This window comes from Dendrobates tinctorius, unplaced genomic scaffold (assembly GCF_039654945.1).
Source record: "Dendrobates tinctorius isolate UK_male_01 unplaced genomic scaffold, ASM3965494v1 ptg000024l, whole genome shotgun sequence".
Classification (NCBI taxonomy): domain Eukaryota; kingdom Metazoa; phylum Chordata; class Amphibia; order Anura; family Dendrobatidae; genus Dendrobates; species Dendrobates tinctorius.
The window spans coordinates 10,818,434-10,840,549 of NW_027361692.1; the positions used below are offsets into that span (position 1 = coordinate 10,818,434).

Below are 22,116 nucleotides of genomic sequence, written 5' to 3' on the forward strand. Positions count from 1 at the left end.
AGCACAGTGAGTATCTGTATATCTGTAGCCCTATATCCAGGCCCACTCACTGATTCCAAGATTGTAGACATCTGTGATGCTAATATGTCCACTAACACACCTTGATTTATCATGTCCCTTTTGTCACATTATTTTAAGGGGTACCATCATTTCTGTCCAGGCCTGTTTCATGAGTTTTATTTTTTTTTTAAATTCTGTAGAAGCAAGGTTGAAAAGCAATGTCTGATTTTCATTTGTTCATTTTCATAGATTTTTTTATTTATTATTACTTTTGTCAGATTCAAGTTATTTCTGTGACCATTGTGGGTTTTTCAGTCAATAAACGAAGGTTACCAACAATTTTGACCACGTTTGTATTACTACATTATGCTGTATGAACTTAATTATAGTATGTTAGGCTAGTTTCACACTAGCTTATTATCCACGCAGCGCTCGGCGCCGCTAAGCCCCGCCCCTTGCCGGCTCCCTATCCGCCCCATTCGGTCATCGCCGCCTACTATCGCACACGGCTGCATGCGATCTGCGCACCCTATCTTTAGCATAGGGTGCGCAGACCATGCGCAGACCGTGCGCTAGTAGGATTTTAGCGTGCTCTGCGCACTTTTGAAGGTGCGCCGGTGTGCACCGAACGCACCATGTTGCATTTTGGCGCGCTCGGTGCACCTTCAAAAGTGCGCAGCGCACGCTAAAATCCTACTAGCGCACGGCCAGCGCATGGTTTGCGCACCCTATGCTAAAGATAGGGTGCGCAGATCGCATGCAGCCGTGTGCGATAGTAGGCGGCGATGACTGGATGGGGCGGGCAGGGAGCCGACAGGGGGCGGGGCTTAGCGGCGCCGAGCGCTGCGTGGAAAATAAGCTAGTGTGAAACTAGCCTTACACAATATAATGGAAGATATAACGCGTTGTTGAGAATCTCAATAAGGCAATTTTCCAATTTGCTTCTGAAATTTCTGTGACTATGCCATTTGTCTGATAGGGGCTTGGATAAGCCATGGGCAAGCTGGAGAAACCACCATATTCAGATGTATGAAATTCATCCTTTAGCCACAGAAATGTATGTATTTAATCTTCTGCTAATGAATATCCATAGTACTACAGAATCCACTAAATCAAGAACACAAGTTGTACAGGCAAAATAATTTAGAAATAAACTCATGTCGTATAAAACTGTTAGTGAGAAAATGGCTACTATGGTTTCCTATGCAGTTAATCCAACAGTATCCTCATATTTCACATTTCGGTATCTTCTCATTTCAATTAAGCCTAAAGGGTTACTATTGCTTAGATTTTTTTGAGATTCTTGTTCTTATAGCTTCAAAGCCACTGACTCCTTTCAGAAAGCCTCAAAAGTAAAGGGAGCTGATGAGAATATATAACTCCACCAAACCACTCCAACCGCCGGATAGAAAGGTTAAACATTCCTATTATGCCAAACCAATCGGTACCAAATCTTATTCCATCTCTGCAAGTTTGCTACTCAAGCTGGGAAGTGTCCTGAATTTGCTCAATACACCCTCCCAAACCCCTCCACTTTGGTCTTGATTGACAGCTTCAACTTTCTCCTGTGTTGCCGATTGCCGGCACTTGCGCAGTGCTTCTCTCTTGTGGGCATTCACTTCAGTAACCTGCTTCCCATGCACCGGCGAAAGCTGTCCAATAAGACCAGATAGTAGGGGATGGGAAGGGTTTACTGGCCAATCTTTAGGATACTTCTGAGTTTGAGGAATGCCCAGTGGACACTTTCGCAGACTGATATCTATGACCAGGATCATAAGAATGTTTCATCTTGTTTGCAAGAATATATATAGCAGCTGGGGCAACATGTACTGCCTGCCTGCAGCCACCACTAGTGGGAGCGTACAGAAAAGGAGGCATTAGGTGAATTATATATGTCTCCTGCAAGCTTGGTATTGTGAGCATAGGAACAGCTCAACTATTTTTACCTTTTTTTTAAAAAAACAAAAACAAAAAAAAAGTTGGGAAACAATATGTAAACTCTAAACAAGCAAACTCCACAACCAGATGTTTCTAATATTTCCAAGATTTTGTCAGACTATGAGAACAAAGCCGCACAGATGTCGCCTTTCTTAAACTAACCTACAAGAAATATATCATAATGCAGAGAATTAAAGGGAAACTGTGACACTGAATAACGTTATTAAACGGTAGCTATTGGGTTAATAGCGTTAGACAGCATATGTCGTATATGCCCCAGCCCTTTGTCTGACAGCTCTGCAGTACATCAGTGCAGAGCAGGCTAAGTCAAAGCTCAGGGGCGTGCGTACAGCTGCCGCTCATTGTGTGCTGGCTGGTGACTGTATCTGTGCTTACACACCTCCATGACTGAAAGCTGGAGGCTGCCGGGAGGAATAAAGTTTATTTTCTCCTGGGAACTGAACTTTCAGTAGGGCAACCAAGACTCTTTCTAACACTATTAACCTGCAAATGAACTCCATAGGTTAATCTGCAGGTTAATAGTGTTAGGTTAGTAGTGTTATCTAACATGATGGGCTCCCTTTAACTCTTAAGCCCACGTCACACACAGCGATCTCGCTAGCGAGATCGCTGCTGAGTCACAAGTTTTGTGACGCAACAGCGATCTCATCAGCGAGATCGCTGTGTGTGACACCTATCAGTGACTGGCCACCCTGCCGAGTATCGCTGATCGTGCTGGAATGGCCAGGACATATTTTTGGTCGCTGGTCTCCCGCTGGCCAGCACGCATTGCTGCGTGTGACAGGCAGAGCAGCGATCAGGAGCTTGTAGCCAAGGTAAACAGCGGGTTTTTAAGCGCCCCGCGCCGCTTAGAAACCCTCTGTGTACCTTAGTTACCAGCACGCTGATGCAGGGAGCTGGTAACCAAGCTAAACATCGGGTTTCTAAGTGCGCGTGGCACTTAGAAACCCGCTGTTTACCTTGGTTACCAGCTCCCTGCACCAGCGCGCTGGTAACTAAGGTACACAGCGACGCCAGCGCTCATTGTCGCTGTTGCTGATCGCTGGTGAAGTCTGTTTGGCAGCTCACCAGCGACCATGTAGCGACACACCAGCGATCCTGACAAGTTGATATCGTTGTCAGGATCGCTGGTGAGTCGCTATGTGTGACGGGGCCCTTAAAGCAACAATAGCCACTGAACTTGTATAATTAGGTTTGGAGTTGCACTCTTCTTCATCATGATATCTTTCTGTATTGTGGTATCTTTGACTTTTAAGAAGGGCTAAATCTGTAGGTTTATCTAGGACTGACATAATGATGACCTCCTGTATCCTCAGGCTAAGTCATCAATATAAGATCAATGGGCTTTCGACACTCAGCACCTCCACCGATCAGCTGTTTGTAGCTCTTGCAGCAGCCAGATGTTCATAGAGTCTACAGCTGGAACAGCACAGCTCTCTACATTGTTTGGTGACTTTTGTCAGGTACTGAGGCTCATCTACCACTGAAGTGAATGAAGTGTTCAGAGCTGTGCGGTTTCAGCTCTAAGCAGTGTATATATGTGATAGTCGCGGATGTTGCAGACAGTTGATCAGTTGTGGTGCCGGTTGTCAGATCCACAATGATCTAATATGCCTTACCCTAAGGATATGTCAGCCCCTATAAGTAGAGAAAGTACTATGATAACTAATACACATCATAATATTGTTAGTTTTTCGGCACAAGAGATTATCAACGATACACTAAGACACACATTAGTGATTTAAAAAAAAAATATTAAGTGACATGACGAATGAAAAAATGAAATCACCAAGACACATGAAAAGAATGAAAAAGTCAGTTTTATACCTTTCTCGTTCTGGTGAATGCAAACTAGTATCTGGTCTCAAGCAGTTGGTACTAGCACTTCGAGCCCTGTCAAGGGAGGGCTGTAGTTCACTAGTGCCAGTGCATTGCATCCAATGGTAGAAGAGAAAGAAGAATAGAAAAGAAAACAAAGAAAGGAATACAATGTTAGAGATAAAATCATAAAAGGTAATGTTTTCTTAGCATAAGATGTAAAGCCATCATGACAGTTAATGCTTGCAGGAATATGAATGTGCCCTTCTCAGTATAAACACACCAAGTTATGAAGCCAATAAACTGCAGATGCAAGAACCCACCTGGGCTTTCAACTTGGCTGGGGAATATTAAACTTACTGGAAAAAGTGTTTGCAGATAAAGACTCTACGGAGTTAGTATTTACTTTAAATCTTTTAATAGACGGTGCGGTTAAAAGTTGAAAAGAAAAAACTTTTAGAACTTTCAGAACAATGTAAGCTTTCAAGTTCTGCAGCCTACGGCAATCTCTCGGATCTGGTCTAAGAAACAGAACATAAACAAGGTGGGATTGGTAGCTGTCTATACTTTATACTATACCTATTATATTCACGGCAATCAATTACATATAGAGCCAGGGTGATGACAGTACAACACCCATCGCATAGTTCTGGTGATAGGGCAACGGACTGTCTACATGACTGCAATGCAACTTTCATGACACTGTCTATATGTTCTCAAGGGGGAGCGGGGATTAAACCACTGCCAGACATTTCTAGTGGCGGCTTATGTCCCATGAGAACAGATTGGGCGTAATGAAGTCCAACATGTCCAGTTGTTTTTTCCCTTGTTATCTGCCACTGGGGAAAACATGGGACAACCCTATACACATTAGCTGATTGATCAAGAAAACCTAATGGCTGAGACATGCTGCCCAATCTTTGGACAACATGTATCAGGCACTGTTTGTATGAACTCAACCAGGATTTATTCTGAAACGCTGCAGTGTTTCAGAGCAAAACATACTTTAATAGCCACCAGAGGTCGTGCTGCGCTATAGTCTAGTCGGACAACTGGGTCCCTACCTGGATTAGTTCATACAACCACTGCCTGATACATGCTGCCCGAGGATTGCACAGCATGTATAAGCTGTCAGGTTCTTAAGTCTTGTTTTGCTGTCATTCTTGTTTAAAGGCATCTCAACCTTTGGGTTACAGACACAGTCCAGACATTTGCAACACATGTAGATTTACATTAATATCTACTAGTGATGAGCGAGTATACTTGGTACTCGAGATTTCCCAAGCATGCTCGGGTAATCTCCGAGTATTTGGATGTGCTCGGAGATTTAGTTTCTGTCCCCGTAGCTGCATGATTTGCGGCTGCTAGACAGCCTGAATACATGTGGGGATTTCCTAACAAACAGGTAACCCCCACATGTATTCAGGCTGTCTAGCAGCAGCAAATCATGCAGCTACGGGGACAGAAACTAAATCTCTGAGCACATCCAAATACTTGGAGATCACCCGATCATGATTGGGAAATCTGAGCAACAAGTATACTCGCTAATCACTAATATCTACGAATATTCTGCTCACACTTGATATGGCTCAGTAACAATCTGGCTAACAGGTATTTTATCGCTATTTTCATTCTTTTCTACAGTCTCATTTAAATCACCAATCATGACAAACTAATAGGTGCCAAAGTAAAATAAATTATAAGATCTGACTTGGGTTAAAAATAATAAAATATGACATGTCATGATGGAAAATAAAAGCAAAATAATAGCATGTTCTGGGGTCTGAAGGCCCTTTCTTCATGTACTATAGAATCTAGAGTTTAATAACATTGTTAGATGTTAGTACAATTTACAGTAGATTCCGCATATGTCACAAATTATTATTTGCAATTTTGAAAAGTTCAAAGGGATATTTCCATCTCAGACATGAGTGGCGTCTCTATGGAACATCCCATAAATATCTGATAAAATGTGTGTCCTATGTTTGGGACGCACACTTATGACAAAACCTGGGCTCTGCCTCAAAGTCACTGTAATTGGAGAGGTGGCCACTGACTCCTGCATTGACTTATATGCTACTTATGAAAATTGCTGGGCAAGCGTGCAGGACTATTTCCATGACTGTACTAGAAGTAAAAAAAAATTACAGCCGTGGATGCGTAGCCACTTTTCTGAACATAGCAGATTTTTAAAGGGTCCCATATTCAAATTGATGTAGGTTCCAATGAAGGGTCCGCATCTATAGTATGTGGACATAAATGTCTGAGATGGGAATAACCCTTTAAATGTGTTTATTTGTAGAGTAAAAACATGAAAAAACAAAAGTTAAAAATACATTAGCGCTAAGCTCAACACGTTTCGAGCTGTACTAGCTCTTAATCCTGAGTCAGGATTACCAGCTAAAACAGCTCGAAACACGTCGACCTTAGTGCTAATATGTCTTTTTAACTTTTGTTTTTTTATGTATTAACCTACAAATAAACGTGATGTTTTAATGAACCTTGCGGTTTATGGATTAGCCACAATTTTTCCAAGATTCACTTGCTCAGGAAACCTGCCTGAAGCCTCAGTGCACCGCACCCTCATCCCAGACTTTTCTCTACACAGTGAGCTGATGATTGCTTCATTGTGTTTTTCTACTTTAAATAATATGCTGACCTTTGAGTATGATTTTACAGTTCAGACCTAGAAGTACTTTACAGATAATGCAAAATAACTTTGCAAATATACCTCATAACTCATGCAGAGTTACAGCCTGTATACTAATCCAGAGCAGCATTACAGTTCTGCAAGCTTACAATACTGAGGACTAATGATGAGCGAATATTCTCGTTACTCGAGATTTCCCGAGCATGCTAGGGTGATCTCCGAGTATTTGAAAGTGCTCGGAGATTTAGATGTGGGGATTGCCTGCTTGTTGGAGAATTCCCATATGTAGTCAGGCTGTAAAGTAGCCGCAAATCATGCAGCTGCGGCAACAGAAACTAAATCTCCGAGCACGCCAAAATACTTGGGAGGACACCCAAGCATGCTCGAGAAAACCAGAGCAACGAGCATACTCGCTCATCACTACTGAGGACCTTTCCCTCGAACAGATCATGAATATCCAATTTGTGGAAGTCCAATAATCTACACTCCTACACATGGAGGTGGCCAAATGTAAAAAGTGAACAGAGCCTAACAGCACAGCTCTATTCACTGTGTAGTTGCCGTTCCAGGATACTGTTTAGCTTCCTCCCATTCACTTAAATAGGAGCTGAGCAGCAGTACCTGGGAATGGCCACTGCAAGTGCTGTTTGGCTCCTTTCACTGTTTACATCCCAGAGCTGAAAACAGCTGATCTGTGGAGGTGTCGGATGTTGGACCTCCATTGATCTATTGATTATCTAGCCTAGTAGTAGGTCATCAGTGTCTTAAACTGCTTTAGGCATATTATTTGTATGAATAAGCTGTATATTGGGGTTCAAAGGCAGTCATAACCTTTAGATATATGCAGAACCTATTGAGTGAAGAGACTAATAAACTGAGTTTGAAAGGCTGTTGTGATACTATTATACCAGTACCTGGTACCAGTTGTTGTTGCAAGTATACAAATTGTGATAAAAAAAATCCATAAATCATCCAATACATAGAAAAAGATCCAGTAATGTAGAAAAAGTTTGGTAATAAATCTGTCACAGATGAGCATACTGATAAGTGTAGTGAATGGAACCTGTCGTGGTCAACCATATGTTGACCTTACATACACATATCACCTAGTTTCTTACATTGATTTACACTGAGCGCTTATTTAAGGAGCATAAACTTGATGCTTTGCTTCTTAGACACCAACATTAAATTTAACCAGAACAGGGCTCTTCAACCGGACAATACAGCTCAACTGGCCATTGAGCAGAACAGAGCAGACATAATAAGTCATATCTCCCTACATTTATTGGAATTTAGAAATCAACCTTCCCGTTTTAGATTACAACAGTTGAAGAGACCTGTTCTAGCAAACAGGAATACAAAATCAGGAGATGGTACAGAACATAGCAGACAATAAAGAGCATGTAACGCTACACGGACAAGGCATACTAAGAAAGAAGCAAACACAGTAGTTGTCCCAGGACAGAAAAATATCAAAAACAGTTGTTTTTCATAGAAAAACACAGCGACTGAAACATGGACGACAGAACTGTTAACTTCACAACACAATTCTTACCTGTACAGTCTCCAATTAGAACCAAACTCTAGCAAAGGCATCTTGGGTGGCAAAGTTTTACTGTGCCTAACAGTATTTCTTGTGTATTGCAAAACCCAGGAGGACACAAAGAAAGAATGCAATAGTACTTCAGCAAAGCAGGAGATGTAGTCAGAAATATAATAGTTGTACAGCCATTACTGTGCTCCTATAATGGGCTGGCTGTACGCACAGAGCATGTCACGGTGTAGAGGCTGCAGTGTCTGATACCTGGTGTACATCCATCATATGATCTGTCTTAGTGACGTCAGATTGTTCTTATTTAGGATAACACAATATATATTACTGCTCACAGCTGACCAAGTCTGACACTGTATGGTATGTGCGCTGCAATCCTCAAGAGGAATTGGCCGAAATCCTTTATAGAAAGTACTGAAGTATATTTAAAGGGGTTGTCCAGGGTTGGACAAAAGTCTGCAATCACTCTCTGCTATTGCAGAGCGCCGAATTGTGCCAGTAGTCAGTATGCACACCATCATCATTCCACGCTACTCTTTGTGCAAACAGTGGTCACGTGAGTGCATTTAGGTGATGTGCATGCTTGCGGTTATGTGCCGACTAAATGCGGTTGGCTTCTCAGACTAAACGCTTTTGACTTCCCAACTAAACGCTTTTGGCCTCTCCGACTAAACGCTTTTGGCTTCTCCGACTAAATGCTTTTGGCTTCTCCGATTAAACGCTTTTGGCTTCTCCGACTAAATGCTTTTGGCTTCTCCGATTAAACGCTTTTGGCTTCTCCGACTAAACGCTTTTGGCTTCCCAACTAAACGCTTTTGGCCTCTCCGACTAAACGCTTTTGGCTTCTCCGACTAAACGCTTTTGGCTTCTCCGACTAAGTGCTTTTGGCTTCTCCGACTAAACGCTTTTGGCTTCTCCGACTAAACGCTTTTGGCTTCTGCGACTAAACACTTTTGGCTTCTCCAAGTAAATGCTTTTGGCTTCTCCGACTAAACGCTTTTGGCTTCTCCGACTAAACGCTTTTGACTTCTCCGACTAAATGCTTTTGGCTTCTGCGACTAAACACTTTTGGCTTCTCCAAGTAAATGCTTTTGGCTCCTCCAAGTAAACGCTTTTGGCTTCTCCGACTAAACGCTTTTGGCTTCTCCGACTAAATGCTTTTGGCTCCTGCGACTAAACACTTTTGGCTTCTCCAAGTAAATGCTTTCGGCTCCTCCAAGTAAACGCTTTTGGCTTCTCCAAGTAAATGCTTTTGGCTTCTCCAAGTAAACGTTTTTAGCTTCTCCGACTAAACGTGTTTGGCTTCCCGACTAAACGCTTTTGGCTTCTCTGAGTAAACACTTTTGACTTCTTTAACTAAATGCTTTTGGCTTCTCTCAACGAAAGAGAATAAAGAGGAGCTGAATGAGGCTAGTCAGCACATGACCACTAGTATGCAAATCATATATATGCACTCATGTAACCGATTTCTCGCACCGGGAAATTGTGACATTTTGCACACAACCAAGATTTGGCCTGATGCACAGACATAGAGTGGCTGCAGACTTTTGTCCAAAGCCTGGACAACCCCTTTAAAGAGGATCTGTGACTATTTACCTGTTCTAAATGCTGTTCTCCTGAATCTGGTGTTATTTTTATTTGTTCCTGTGCCTCTCCATGCCTGCAATATGGCCACATGGAGAAGAACAGTGGCATTTACACCAGGTAAAAAAATTACTATTTATGACAAATGACATGTCCTCTTTAAACAGGATATGTCAATAGATTATACAATACAAGCTGCAGACATTTTTAACTAGGTCTCTTTGACATGCTGAGGCTGATGTACTTCCTTTTAAAATCATTTAATTAAAGTTATTTTCATGAACATCACGGCCCCTTGGGTGACAAGATTTACTTAATATCTCAAAAATGGCTTAAAATTGTAGCAAGCAGTAAATTGCTTAACTGTTTGCATTCACAATCACTAACCAACATTAACCATCTATGAAGATTTGAATAACTGCTTTTTGGAAAAAAATACAATTTATACCTCAGTTTACAAATATGTATTTCCAGCTTTCCTATATGAGAAGCAGCACAAGTAACAGTGTTGCAGTGGGACTAATTAATAATACACTGATTATATCCCTACTCTCTCTTGGTGGAAATTCATAGACGTGGTTTTTGAACTATACTAAGTAATTACAACTAAGCTTACACAATGCTGTTATGCAAATGGGATGTAAATGATTCCATTACAACAATGATCACAGTTTGGCCTGGCATAGTATGGCTACTTATATTAGTTGATTACTTATTACACTAAGTGATTGACTCCATGAAAACTTCTAAAATGTGTCTGAGATCAGTCCATCAGCCTCCCCCAATATTAGATAAAGTGGCCCACCCCTCTAATGATATAGAGATAGCACTTTGTTATCTGACATCTGGGACAGCAATAAATGGATAGTCCGGAGGCATGGCAGCTTTGGACACTGCTGATTAGGATGTGGTCTTTACTTGGCTAAGTGTGATCATATTATTGTGAATATCACCAAAAGCTCTAAAAAATTTGACGAAACCTACATTTTTGAACTCTAATTGCTTACCCCACTAATAACACATAGATAGGGCGAGATCTGAGCCCAATTCAATACAGATCAAACAATATGAAATTTATTTTTTTGGCTGAAAATATCATAGGTTCTAAGCCGATATTGAGCACCAAGAAGTAAATGTACCTGGCCATAAACTTTCAATAGATGTCAGCCAAAAGCCTGTTCATCTGACAGCTATTCCTCCTTACACCCGCTTATACACGCATGCTCAGACCTGCAGAGCAAGCATGTGTTTTGTTTGAAGAGAGGGGAGTAAATTGCTGCCAGACATCTCTTATTATATTGTAGAAGGACAAAGAATTAGGCATGTTGAAAACCAACATGTCCGATCATACATGTCCCCTGTTGACGGAGAGTAGGAAGGACCCTATACACATACAATAAATAGCCAGTAATGACAAACTTACCAGGTTTAGCCAACTTTGCTTTTATGTGTATGGTAAAAGCATGTAAAGTCTATATACAGAACTGGCTTATCTGCTGTGGACAATTGATTTGGATTATGCCACAACGTACAGTACAGTGTATGTGAATGTAGGTTTTAGAAATCAGTTCTGTGGATTTGAGGACAGGCTGTCGATTTCTAACAACAATGCAAAATAAGTAGGAAATCCATTAATTCACCATCACATTACAGAGTGATGAAAACTATTTATGGGGTCCAAAAACTAACCATATAAATTTATGTTCTTTTTACTACATCTACAATATGTATTTCTGCAACATGGAATACACATAGACATAAGGCTGCATTCACACAACCATGTGAAGTGTTCCTGAGCGGCTTGTTTTTCTAATTTACGTCAATCAGACCCAGGTACTATTTTCCTATTCTGATTATCAAAGTCGGATAAGATCAGGACATGCTCTGAGTTTTACGAATCTCATTTTCGGATTAATTTAACTCATTGGGTCCATATGCTGTCTGGTAAAAAAAAAAAAAATCGACTGCATGGCTGCAGCCTAAAAATGATACATAAAAAGGTAATCCCAGTATTTACCAATGTACTGTATATGTGAGCAATATGTTTCACAAGCCTCAGAATCACTCCGTCTGCATTCTGTCAAGTCTTGTACAATAAAACACAAGTAACTTTGTTATAGAAACAAAGTTACTTGTGTTTTACTTTGTTATTAAATCTGTCAGTCTTAATGATGGACGAGCAGGAGTTAGATGTGCCTAAATCATTAAGAGGCACATGCCGCATCTTACAAGTGCCGTGTGCCAGAGACTGGAGAAACATTCAATCATAATTTAAGCAACTATAATGGCGTACATTTTCATGAATTAGATAGGCCACCCTGTCCACGCCCCATTTAGGCGAAGCTGGCCAAGACGGGCGTGAAAATTTGCAAAATTCCAATTTGTGCAAACATTTTGCAACTTTTTAAGGTTTTTATAGAAGAAGCAACTTTATGCTATAATTCTGCTTAATTCTACATTGACACGTTAAAGAATCGGGCCATTATATGCTATGGTTTCAGATGCAGAATACTAATGTATGTATACTATTAATTAGGTGGTTGATCAGGTTTCCCACCTATTTGTCTTACCATATTTCTACACAGATCAATAAATTTGAGGCCTTTCTGTACGATACCTTACTTCTGGTTTATTTGTTCAAGTGATTAAATCCTGGCAAATGCAGTCAGATTATTAGTAATTTTTCAATCTCTTAACATGAGTCAGATGAGCTAAAAGGAACCTGTGGTAGTATTCATGCTGCCCATACCACGAGTAGCATGAGTCAGAGACTGTCACCCTTATTACAAGCGTGTACGTGTTACTCTGAAACGTATTGGTCACAGACAAGGTGAAAGCGCAAAGAGGAACAAGGCAAACTAATCCAAGAGGCCCATTCCTACTGGCCTCGCCCTGTCCACTCAGATTGACTTCATAGGTATCTCCCAATATGTCTACCTGAGCAGGCAGGGAGAAGCCATGAGGAACACTTAACACAGAGGGGTTCACAGTCAGTTTTACAGAAGCCTTTAATTCTGACTAACGGTACTGCTATGGACTCATCATTTCAGCCACATTATCAAATACCATATTTGAATGAAAATCTCAATTGCTTTCTTAATGTATGCACATCTATTATACAACTCAAATATCATATTTAGATCAAGCTCTCAATTCACATAATTTAAGAAATGCTTAAGAAGGTGTGGTACCTGATAGTATGTAGGCACTCAGCACTTCGCCCACGTTTTGCTCTGGGCAACAAAAGAAGTTCACTGGAAAAAAAGAAACAATCAAGTAATGCACAAGAATGGACATAACATTTTATTTCAGCATTTACATCTAGTAGACTTTTCTATTAATTAGACTGAATTGAGACAATCGAAACTTTCTAAAGACTAGAAAATCACTTAGAGAGGACCTTTCACAATTTTTTTCATTTTGAACAGGAGACATGATGTTATTGTGGCTGCTAATCAAAATAAAACTTTCTATTGTCTTTTTTTAATTTTTTTTTAGTTTAGTATCTCTCTTGTGGAGATATTAGCAATCGTACTGTTTGGCACCAAATAAGCTAACATTTGTTTAGTGAGTGTTATCAGATAATTTTCACTGGTGGGTGTGTACTTCCTCACCTTGTATGAGGATGACCAATCATAAGCAGGCAGGAGCAACACACAGTGGAAAAAGAACACACCTTCCTTCACAATAGCTTTGAACAGATTTCTTACTGTATGAGATATAAATATACAGCCTAATTTCCAAGTCTAACCTCCTGCATGAGTCAGTGTGAGGGAGTGGCAGTCCAATTTAGTTTAGCTGTGTAATTTTACAAACCCTTCTATCATCTCTCTTCCTCTTCTAGCATTATCACCTTTGTTGTACTGCTCCTCTCCCCACAATGCCTGTCAAGAGATGCCTCACTTATATCTGTTATGCTCAACTTATAATCACTCTGCAGTGGAATCAAAGTAGGGTTCCATTATATTTCCATAGTAACACAGTATTTAAGGTTGAAGGGAGACTTTAAGTCCATCTAGTTCAACCCATAGCCTAACATGTTGATCCAGAGGAAGGCAAAAAATCCATGCGACAAACACTAAGCTCCACATTGGGGAAAAAAATTCCTTCCCAACTCCACATACGGTAATCAAACTTGTTCCCTGGATCAACGCCTTATAAAGAAATCTAGTATATATATACCCTGTAACATTATACTTTTCAAGAAAGGCTTCCAGTCCCTTCTTAAATTTTAGTAGTTAATCACTCATTACAACATCATACGGCAGAGAGTTACATAGTCTCACCACTCTTACAGTAAAGAATCCACCTCTGTGATTATGATTAAACCTTCTTTCCTTCAGACGTAGAGGATGCCCCCCTGTCCCTGTCACAGGTCTAAGAGTATAAAGATCATTAGAAAGGTCTTTGTACTGTCCCCTCATACATTTATACATTATAATAAGATCACCCCTAAGGCTGGTTTCACATTAGCGCTTTTTAAGCGCACGCACGGACGGGGGTAGCTCCGCCCCCGAGCCGGCTCTCTGCCCGGCATGCCCGCCCCTTGCTTGTAGCGCCGCCTCCTAGCACACAGCGGCGCCTGCGATCGGCGCACCCTATCTTTAGCATAGGGTGCGCAGATCGTGCGCAGGCCGTGCGCTAGTTGCGCTTTGACCTGCGCTGCGCACTTTTGACGGTGCGCCGTGCGCGCCAAAATCCGAAAAGTTTGATTTTGGCGCGCACGGCACACCGTCAAAAGTGCGCAGCGCAGGTCAAAGCGCAACTAGCGCACGGCCTGCGCACGATCTGCGCACCCTATGCTAAAGATAGGGTGCGCCAATCGCAGGCGCCGCTGTGCGCTAGGAGGCGGCGCTACAAGCAAGGGGCGGGCACGCCGGGCAGAGAGCCGGCTCGGGGGCGGAGCTACCCCAGCCGTGCGTGCACTTAAAAAGCGCTAATGTGAAACCAGCCTTAGCCTTCGTTTTTCCAAACTAAATAACCCCAGGTGTAATAACCTGTCTTGGTATTGCAGCTCCCCCAAGTTCTCTAATAACCTTGGTCGCTCTTCTCTGCACCCGCTCCAGTTCAGCTAGGTCTTTCTTATACACCGGAGACCAGAACTGTACACAGTATTCTAAGTGTGGTCGCACTAGTGACTTCTATAGAGGTAAAATTATGTTCTCCTCATGACACAGGAGTAGTCCAGAACAGGAAGGTTACTTCTGTATGAAACATAATAACAGCTCTGATCTTACCAACTCTAACAAATTACTTGAGCATGACTGTCATACAGTGGGTACGGAAAGTATTCAGACCCCTTTAAGTTTTCCACTGTTTGTTTCATTGCAGCCATTTGGTAAATTCAAAAAAGTTCTATTTTTTCTCATTAATGTACACTCTGCACCACATTTTGACTGAAAAAAAACAGAAATGTAGAAATTTTTGCAAATTTATTAAAAAAAGAAAAACTGAAATATCACATGGTTATAAGTATTCAGACCCTTTCCTCAGACACTCATATTTACGTAACATGCTGTCCATTTCCTTGTGATCCTCCTTGAGATGTTTATACTTCTTCATTGGAGTCCAGCTGTGTTAATTAAGCTGATAGGACTTGATTTGTAAAGGCGCACACCTGTCTGTACAAGACCTCACAGCTCACAGTGCATGTCAGACCAAATGAGAATCATTAGGTCAAATCATCTGGCCATGGAGCTCAGAGACAGAACTGTGGCAAGGCACACATCTGGTCAAGGTTACAAAAGAATTTCTGCAGTACTCAAGGTTCCTAAGAGAACAGTGGCCTCCATAATCCTAAAAAATGGAAGAAGCTTGGGACCACCAGAAGTCTTCCTAGACCTGGCCGTCCAGCCAAACTGAGCAATCGTGGCAGAAGAGTCTTGGTGAGAGACAGAGAGGTAAAGAAGAACCCCAAGATAACTGTGGCTGAAACCCACAGATGTAGTAGGGAGATGGGAGAAAGTTCCACAAAGTCAACTATTACTGCAGTCTTCCACCAGTCAGGCCTTTATGACAGAGTGGCCCGACAGAAGCCTCTCCTCAGTGCAAGACAAATGAAAGCCTGCATAGAGTTTGCTAAAAAACACATGATGGACTCCCAGACTATGAGAAATAAGATTCTCTGGTCTGATGAGACGAAGATAGAACTTTTTGGTGATAATTCTAAGCGGTATGTGTGGAGAAAACCAGGCACTGCTCGTCACCTGACCAATACAATCCCAACAGTGAAACATGGTGGTGGCAGCATCATGCTATGGGGGTGTTTTTCCAGCTGCAGGGACAGGACGACTGGTTGCAACTGAAGGAAACATGAATACGGCCAAGTACAGAGATATCCTGGATGAAAACCTCTTCCAGAGTGCTCTGGACCTCAGACTTGACCAAATGTTCACCTTCACCAAAGGAGTGGCTTCAGAACAACTGTGTGACCATTCTTGACTGACCCAGGAGGAGCCCTGACTTAACCCAATTGAGCATCTCTGGAGAGACATGAAAATGGCTGTCTGTTATGATTAGTTAATCGAGAAGGATAGCAGGGGAACAGGCTGGGCAACCAGATAACCAGAGAAGTTGGTAACTTAGCGGATTGCAGACCCCTAAACTGACAACACAACTAGAATTAGGAGTGGGACGTACCTACGATGCCCTAGACACCTCGGCACAGCCAAAGAATTAACTAAGCCTAAAGAGAGAAAGGAAAAAGCTAAAATGCCCCGGTGTAGAACCCCAAAGGAACAAATAGCCCCCGAACATATATTGCCGGTGAGACAAGATGAGGCACAAAACACAGGCAGAAAATAGGGTAAGCAAATGATGGGGCCCAAACTGTCTAGATAGAACAGGACAGGAAAGGATACTGTCTGCAATCGCGCAAAAAACCCTAAGAAAAAATCCAACACGTCTGATATGCAAAAATACTGAGGCCACACGACCTCTCCCCCACTAAATCAGAACTCTGGTGTGAACCGGATGTAAAACAAAAGATACTGATATAACAGGGGGTAAGAAATACTGAAAAGACTGACATGAGCTGTGGCATATGGAACAGAGTCCAGCATAGGTCCCAGCAGGGAACAAGGCTGAACTCACACCAGCAAAGCAGAAATCAGAGAAAAGCAAACAGTGGATCAAATGCAAAAAGATTCAAGCAGACAAATAACTTATCTGAAAGATGCAGGAGGCAAGCAGTCTTCCAAAATGCTCAGGAAGAAAACCATACCACCGGCAAAAACTGAGGGAAGGTTGCTCACTTAAATCTCTCCAGTCTGTAACACCTGACCTCCAATAATCTTCCTCAGGTAATTGACTTCTGTCAGCCAGACTAGCTCCATTACCAGTAGCAACCAGCAGAGGGAGCCCAAACTCAGAAGCCAGGTCAAACGTGTTCACAACAGCTGTCAACCAACGTTCACCATCCAACCTGATGGAATTGGAGAGGATCTGCAAGGAAGAATGGCAGAAGATCCCCAAATCCAGGTGTGAAAAATTTATTGCATCATTCCCAAGAAGATTCATGGCTGTACTAGCTCAGAAGGGTGCTTCTACTCAATACCAAACAAAGGGTCTGAATACTTATGACCATGTGATATTTCAGTTTTTCTTTTTCAATAAACTAGCAAACATTTCTACATTTGTTTTTTTTCAGTCAAGATGGGGTGTAGAGTGTACATTAATGAAAAAAAAAAATGAACTTTTTTGAATTTACCAAATGGCTGCAATGAAACAAAGAGTGAAAAAAGTAAAGGGGTCTGAATACTTTCCGTACCCACTGTAAGTGTGATTACATGTTACACAGTGAGGGGTCTGCTCTAAGCTATGGTGGGAGCGTGTTCTTTCTCTAGTGTGTTGCTGCCTGCTTAAAAGTGGGCAACATAATACAGGAGAAAGAAGAACACTCCCCCAAATTAAATCTCTTTGGTAGTGCTAGTTTGGACTTAAAAAATGGACAGCTTAGGTGCAAAATACATTTATTGCTAATATGCTTATTTCTTTGCAATGGAGAGACATTTTTTAAAGTTTACTCAGCTCAGCAGCTACTATTACATCCTGTATACAGTTCAACATGAAAAATTTGGTGAAAGGTCCTTTTAATAACAAAATGAAAAAATATTTGGGAAAATGGAGTCAAGAGAACGTTTATGTAATGTGTACTCCATATTCATGTTGTCTATGATACTAATAAGGCAAAATACTGATTTTATTGAGCACATATAGATTTTTCTTTGGATTTTTGACAGATTTATACTTGCACTATGGCCCCTGTTCTGAAGATGGTTGGGTGATAAGCCCGTCCTTCATAGCACTGATGTAATCACTAGGAAACTGACACTGTCACTGCACAGCCACAGCACACTTTACTACAGATCAAGTACATGTCACACATTGGAAAAGACCACAATTAAGCAATTAAGGCTAACTTTTAAGTTAAAATCACATCAACTTACTTTTCTTGATCCGACAAATACTGACTGTCCGAGTTCCTGGACCTATGAATAACTGGACTGCGGGAGGCATCATGGTGTCTTGTTGGAGAGCGTGATCGTCTCATTTGATGAATTTCATCCAAGCTCCTGTGTGGTTGCACAAAAAAGACAAACCAGTAATGTCCATTTTAAAAAAATTAAATATACATTGACAGTATATGTAGTCAACATTAAATTAGTGAAAAAGAGGACATGAATAGTGTCTTGTGCAAACACTTTGCTGTATGTTAGCATTAGATACATTTTTTTATCCTCAGTAACAAATGCTATAATAAAATCTCTAGCCATTTAGGTTTCAATTTCTTACCTTTTCAAGATCTGTTTGCTATCATTGGAGTAAATATTACAATCGTATTTCTTCAATTTTGACCAATGTGGTTTGTGTTAGTGGCAACATCATTTTTAAATAAGTATTCCAAAATGAGAGTCTCTTAACCCGAATCCTGCCTAGTAAGATCGTGCATCTATGTGACAAATTAATGCAAAGCGACCACATGTGTTTGGCTTGCTCCATTCAATTCAATGAAAGACATGATCAGTTAACTCCCATAGAGGTGAACAATGGATGGGACAGGGGCAGAGTAGCTCCATTTTGGAGAAAGTTTCAGGCTACCCTTTTATATAAATGTAGTTCTCTCAACTCTTCTAGTGCCCACTAGAACTATTTTACTAGCAGCTTGACAATAAGATTAGTTTAGTAATTCTCTTAAGACAGTTATATGAGGCTGAATGTAATCCTGATCTGTTTCTTTATCGAGCATCTATCTGATGTGACAGTAATGTATGTGGTTATTTTCGAATTTTATGGTATACACAAAACCAGTCACGTGCACAGCTCATCCACGAGCCCTTCATCTACCATACAATATGTAGGAGCCAGCACTACATACTTGCATTGCTGATGGGCTCATCTACCTACATTCCAGGCAATTTTTATCAAACTGAAATGGTAGCAAGAGAACAGATTTTGCAATTCTGTTGCTGGTAGTAGACGGGTAGATCGTGCAACGAGCGTTTCTTGTAAAGTTTGTTCCTAACTATCAAGAGGTATAAACAGACCAGAAACCACCCCGGGAGTTTGAGCAAAACGTTCATTCATTGTGTGAGAAGGTGATGTGCTACTGACAAAATTATATTCTATATGCACTGAAAGCTCAAGTTACCATGGTCGACCTAACTAAACAAGCCAATACACTGCCGATTAAACTGCATGTAGCCGATCGGCGGTCATCTAATGGCCTTGGTCGACATTTCTAAACCCAGAATAATTTTTCTCATTATCATCATCTTATATCTTCTCTTCCTGTTATATTCTGCCCATAATGAAGACTCAAAGCTAAAAATAAAATAAAGAAAAAAAGATTCAGCCTTAGTCTGCAAGACTTCCTGCATGGAACAAAGAATCAAATAGAAGTCTGCAGATTAAGATGAGGATTCTGTCCTAATCCGGCCATGGGTAGTGGCTTTCAATCATTTACCGCACTATACATGTCTGTAATTCTATGCAGGTGTATACCTGCACCCATATACACTGAATTACTATAGAAATTACAGCCATTTTGTATTAAACAGCCACTCCAAAACACAACTTTAAGATAAAACCACATATTCTCAAATGTAGGCAATCCATACTATACACACTATACTGTACATACTACATGCTAATGTTAAATACAGCAGTTGGGGTACATGAAAGAGTTTTCCAAGCTTTGATGACGTATCCTTAGGCCAGACAACCCATCGATCAGGTGTTTTTTTTTCAGCAGATGACTGTAAAAAGCAGAGAATGCAGCCAGCACAGCCCAGCTCTGCTATATGTAGTAGTTGTTCACAGATACTGTAGATCAGCTCTTACTGGAGTAAATCTTCCTGCCTGTCTTGAAAGCTATCTTGACAGACTGGGTGTTGGGAGTTTTGTAAGGCCATGTTCACATGTTCAGTATTTTGCATCAGTATTTGTAAGCCAAAACCAGGAGTGGGTGAAAGATACAGAAGTGGTGACGTGTTTCTATACTTTTCCTCTGATTATTCCACTCCTGGTTTGGGCTTATAAATACTGATGTAAAATACTGAAGAAATACTGAACGTATGAACGTGGCCTTAAGCTCACAATTATTTCACCCTAATTTTTAAATGCAAAATTGTCATTTAAATACCAACACTTAAAACAATTGGAAACACATGTTTCGAGAGACCACTGAAACCCATGATAAAACAAGGTTCTACAAAATTTTATTATTGACAGAATAGTATATAGTTGATTTATAAAAGGGAACTTGTCTGCATGATTTTACAAATGAATCCAGCTACAAATGAATACAGCTAGTACAACAATGATACCTATCTTACATGAATCTGATATGCCAGCGCTGATAAATCAAGCTTTAAAGCCACATGCTAAAAGCGCAATTGCGGTACACCGACACCCACCAATTCACTTCCAAGCTAATTGGCATGTGGCTTCAAAGCTTGATTTATCAGTGCTGGCATATAAATGATTTCTTAAAGGATAATGTTAAAGAAGACACATTTTCTTTTGTATTTTAGGGAAAAAAATTCACCTTATACATTTTAAAAAATACAAAAAGGAAAGTGGGCAGATGCAAAAGTTTAAGTAACTAGCAGCACCTCCTTTTGAAAGTTTTACAGGTTGTAAACGCATTCCTTAGCCAGCCACAAGTCTTTCAATTCTTGCATGAGGTATTTTCATCCATTCTTCCTTGGAAATTTCTTCCAGTTCTGTGAGGTTCCTGGGTTGTCTTGCATGCACTGCTATTTTGAGGTCTAGGCACAAATTTTCAATGATGTTCAGATCAGAGGACAGTGAGGGTCATTGTAAAACCTTCAGCTTGGGCCTTTTGAGGCAGTCTATTGTGGATTTTGATGTGTGTTTAGGATCATTATCCATTTGTAGAAGCCATCCTTTTTTCAACATCAGCTTTTTTTACAGATGGTATTATATTTGCATCAAGAGTTTGTTAAAATTTCATTGAATCCATTCTTCCCTCTACCCGTGAAATCTTCCCCATGTCATTGGCTGCAACACAACCCCAAAGCATGCTTAATGGTTGGTGAGATGTTCTTTTCCTGAAAATCTGTGCCCTTTTTTCTCCCCACATACCTTTGATCATTGTGGCCAAAGAGTTCTATTTTAACCTCATTGGTCCACAGGACTTGTTTCCAAAATGCATCAGACTTGTTTAGACATTCTTTGCATACTTCTGACGCTTAATTATATGGTGAGGACACGGGAGAGGTCTTTCTGATGACTTTTCCATGAAGGCCATATTTGTGTAGGTGTCTGAACAGTAGAACACAACTTCAGAGTCTGCTAAATCTTTCTAAAGGTCTTTTGCAGTCAAGCGGGGGTTATGATTGCCTCTCTAGAAATCCTACAGGCAGTCATCACTGAAACTTTGCTTGGTCTTCCAGACTTTATCTTGAGCTCCACTGTTCCTGGTAACTGCCATTTCTTAGTTACATTTCAAACTGAGGAAAGGGTAACTTATAAAGGCTTTGTTATCTTTGTATAGCCTTTTCCTGCTTTGTGGGCCTCCACTATTTTCAGAGTGCTAAGCAGCTGCTTAGAAGAACCAATGGCTAATGTTTTTTTGCACAAGGTTAGAGGAGGCTGGGTTTTTATAAAGTTGGGAAATTTGCATCACTTGGTCTTTCCTAATGATAATAGTGAACAAGCTATAAGCCTAACAGGCTAATTAAGGTCTGATACCTTGGTCAAAGCTATCTAAACACAAAAATCTCGATGGATACCCAAACTTTTGCACTGGCCCATTTTCATGTTTGCAATTTTTGAAATGTCAAACATAAATATATATATACATATATATATATATATATATATATTTATATATATATATATATATTATATATATCTATCAATTTATGTAATTTATATGTTTTAATAAGTTTTTAATGTCTATTAATTTAATAGTAGTACCATTAAAGGGTATCATTTTGTTCAACTTTCTATGACCTATAAGCTCTATAAGCCCATTTTCCTTTATGTAATTTTTAAAATGTAAAAAATGACAATATTTTGGACAACT

At 40.6% G+C, this 22,116-nt stretch overlaps 1 protein-coding gene across 15 annotated transcripts in view; it reads right to left on the minus strand.

Moving 5' to 3' along the window:
* The window catches only part of RIMS1 (regulating synaptic membrane exocytosis 1), a 548,264-nt gene that overhangs the window by 240,820 nt on the left and 285,328 nt on the right, over window positions 1-22,116 (minus strand). For 9 of the 15 annotated variants that reach the window (XM_073569354.1, XM_073569342.1, XM_073569343.1 and 6 more), the window contains 4 exons: window positions 18,011-18,136; window positions 12,755-12,817; window positions 7,983-8,060; window positions 3,787-3,876 (listed from right to left, as the gene is read on the minus strand). In XM_073569354.1, the coding sequence (XP_073425455.1) occupies window positions 3,787-3,876; window positions 7,983-8,060; window positions 12,755-12,817; window positions 18,011-18,136 (357 nt within the window). The remainder of the gene's footprint in view (window positions 1-3,786; window positions 3,877-7,982; window positions 8,061-12,754; window positions 12,818-18,010; window positions 18,137-22,116) is intronic. The other 6 variants (XM_073569361.1, XM_073569350.1, XM_073569360.1 and 3 more) reach the window with 2 other exon arrangements.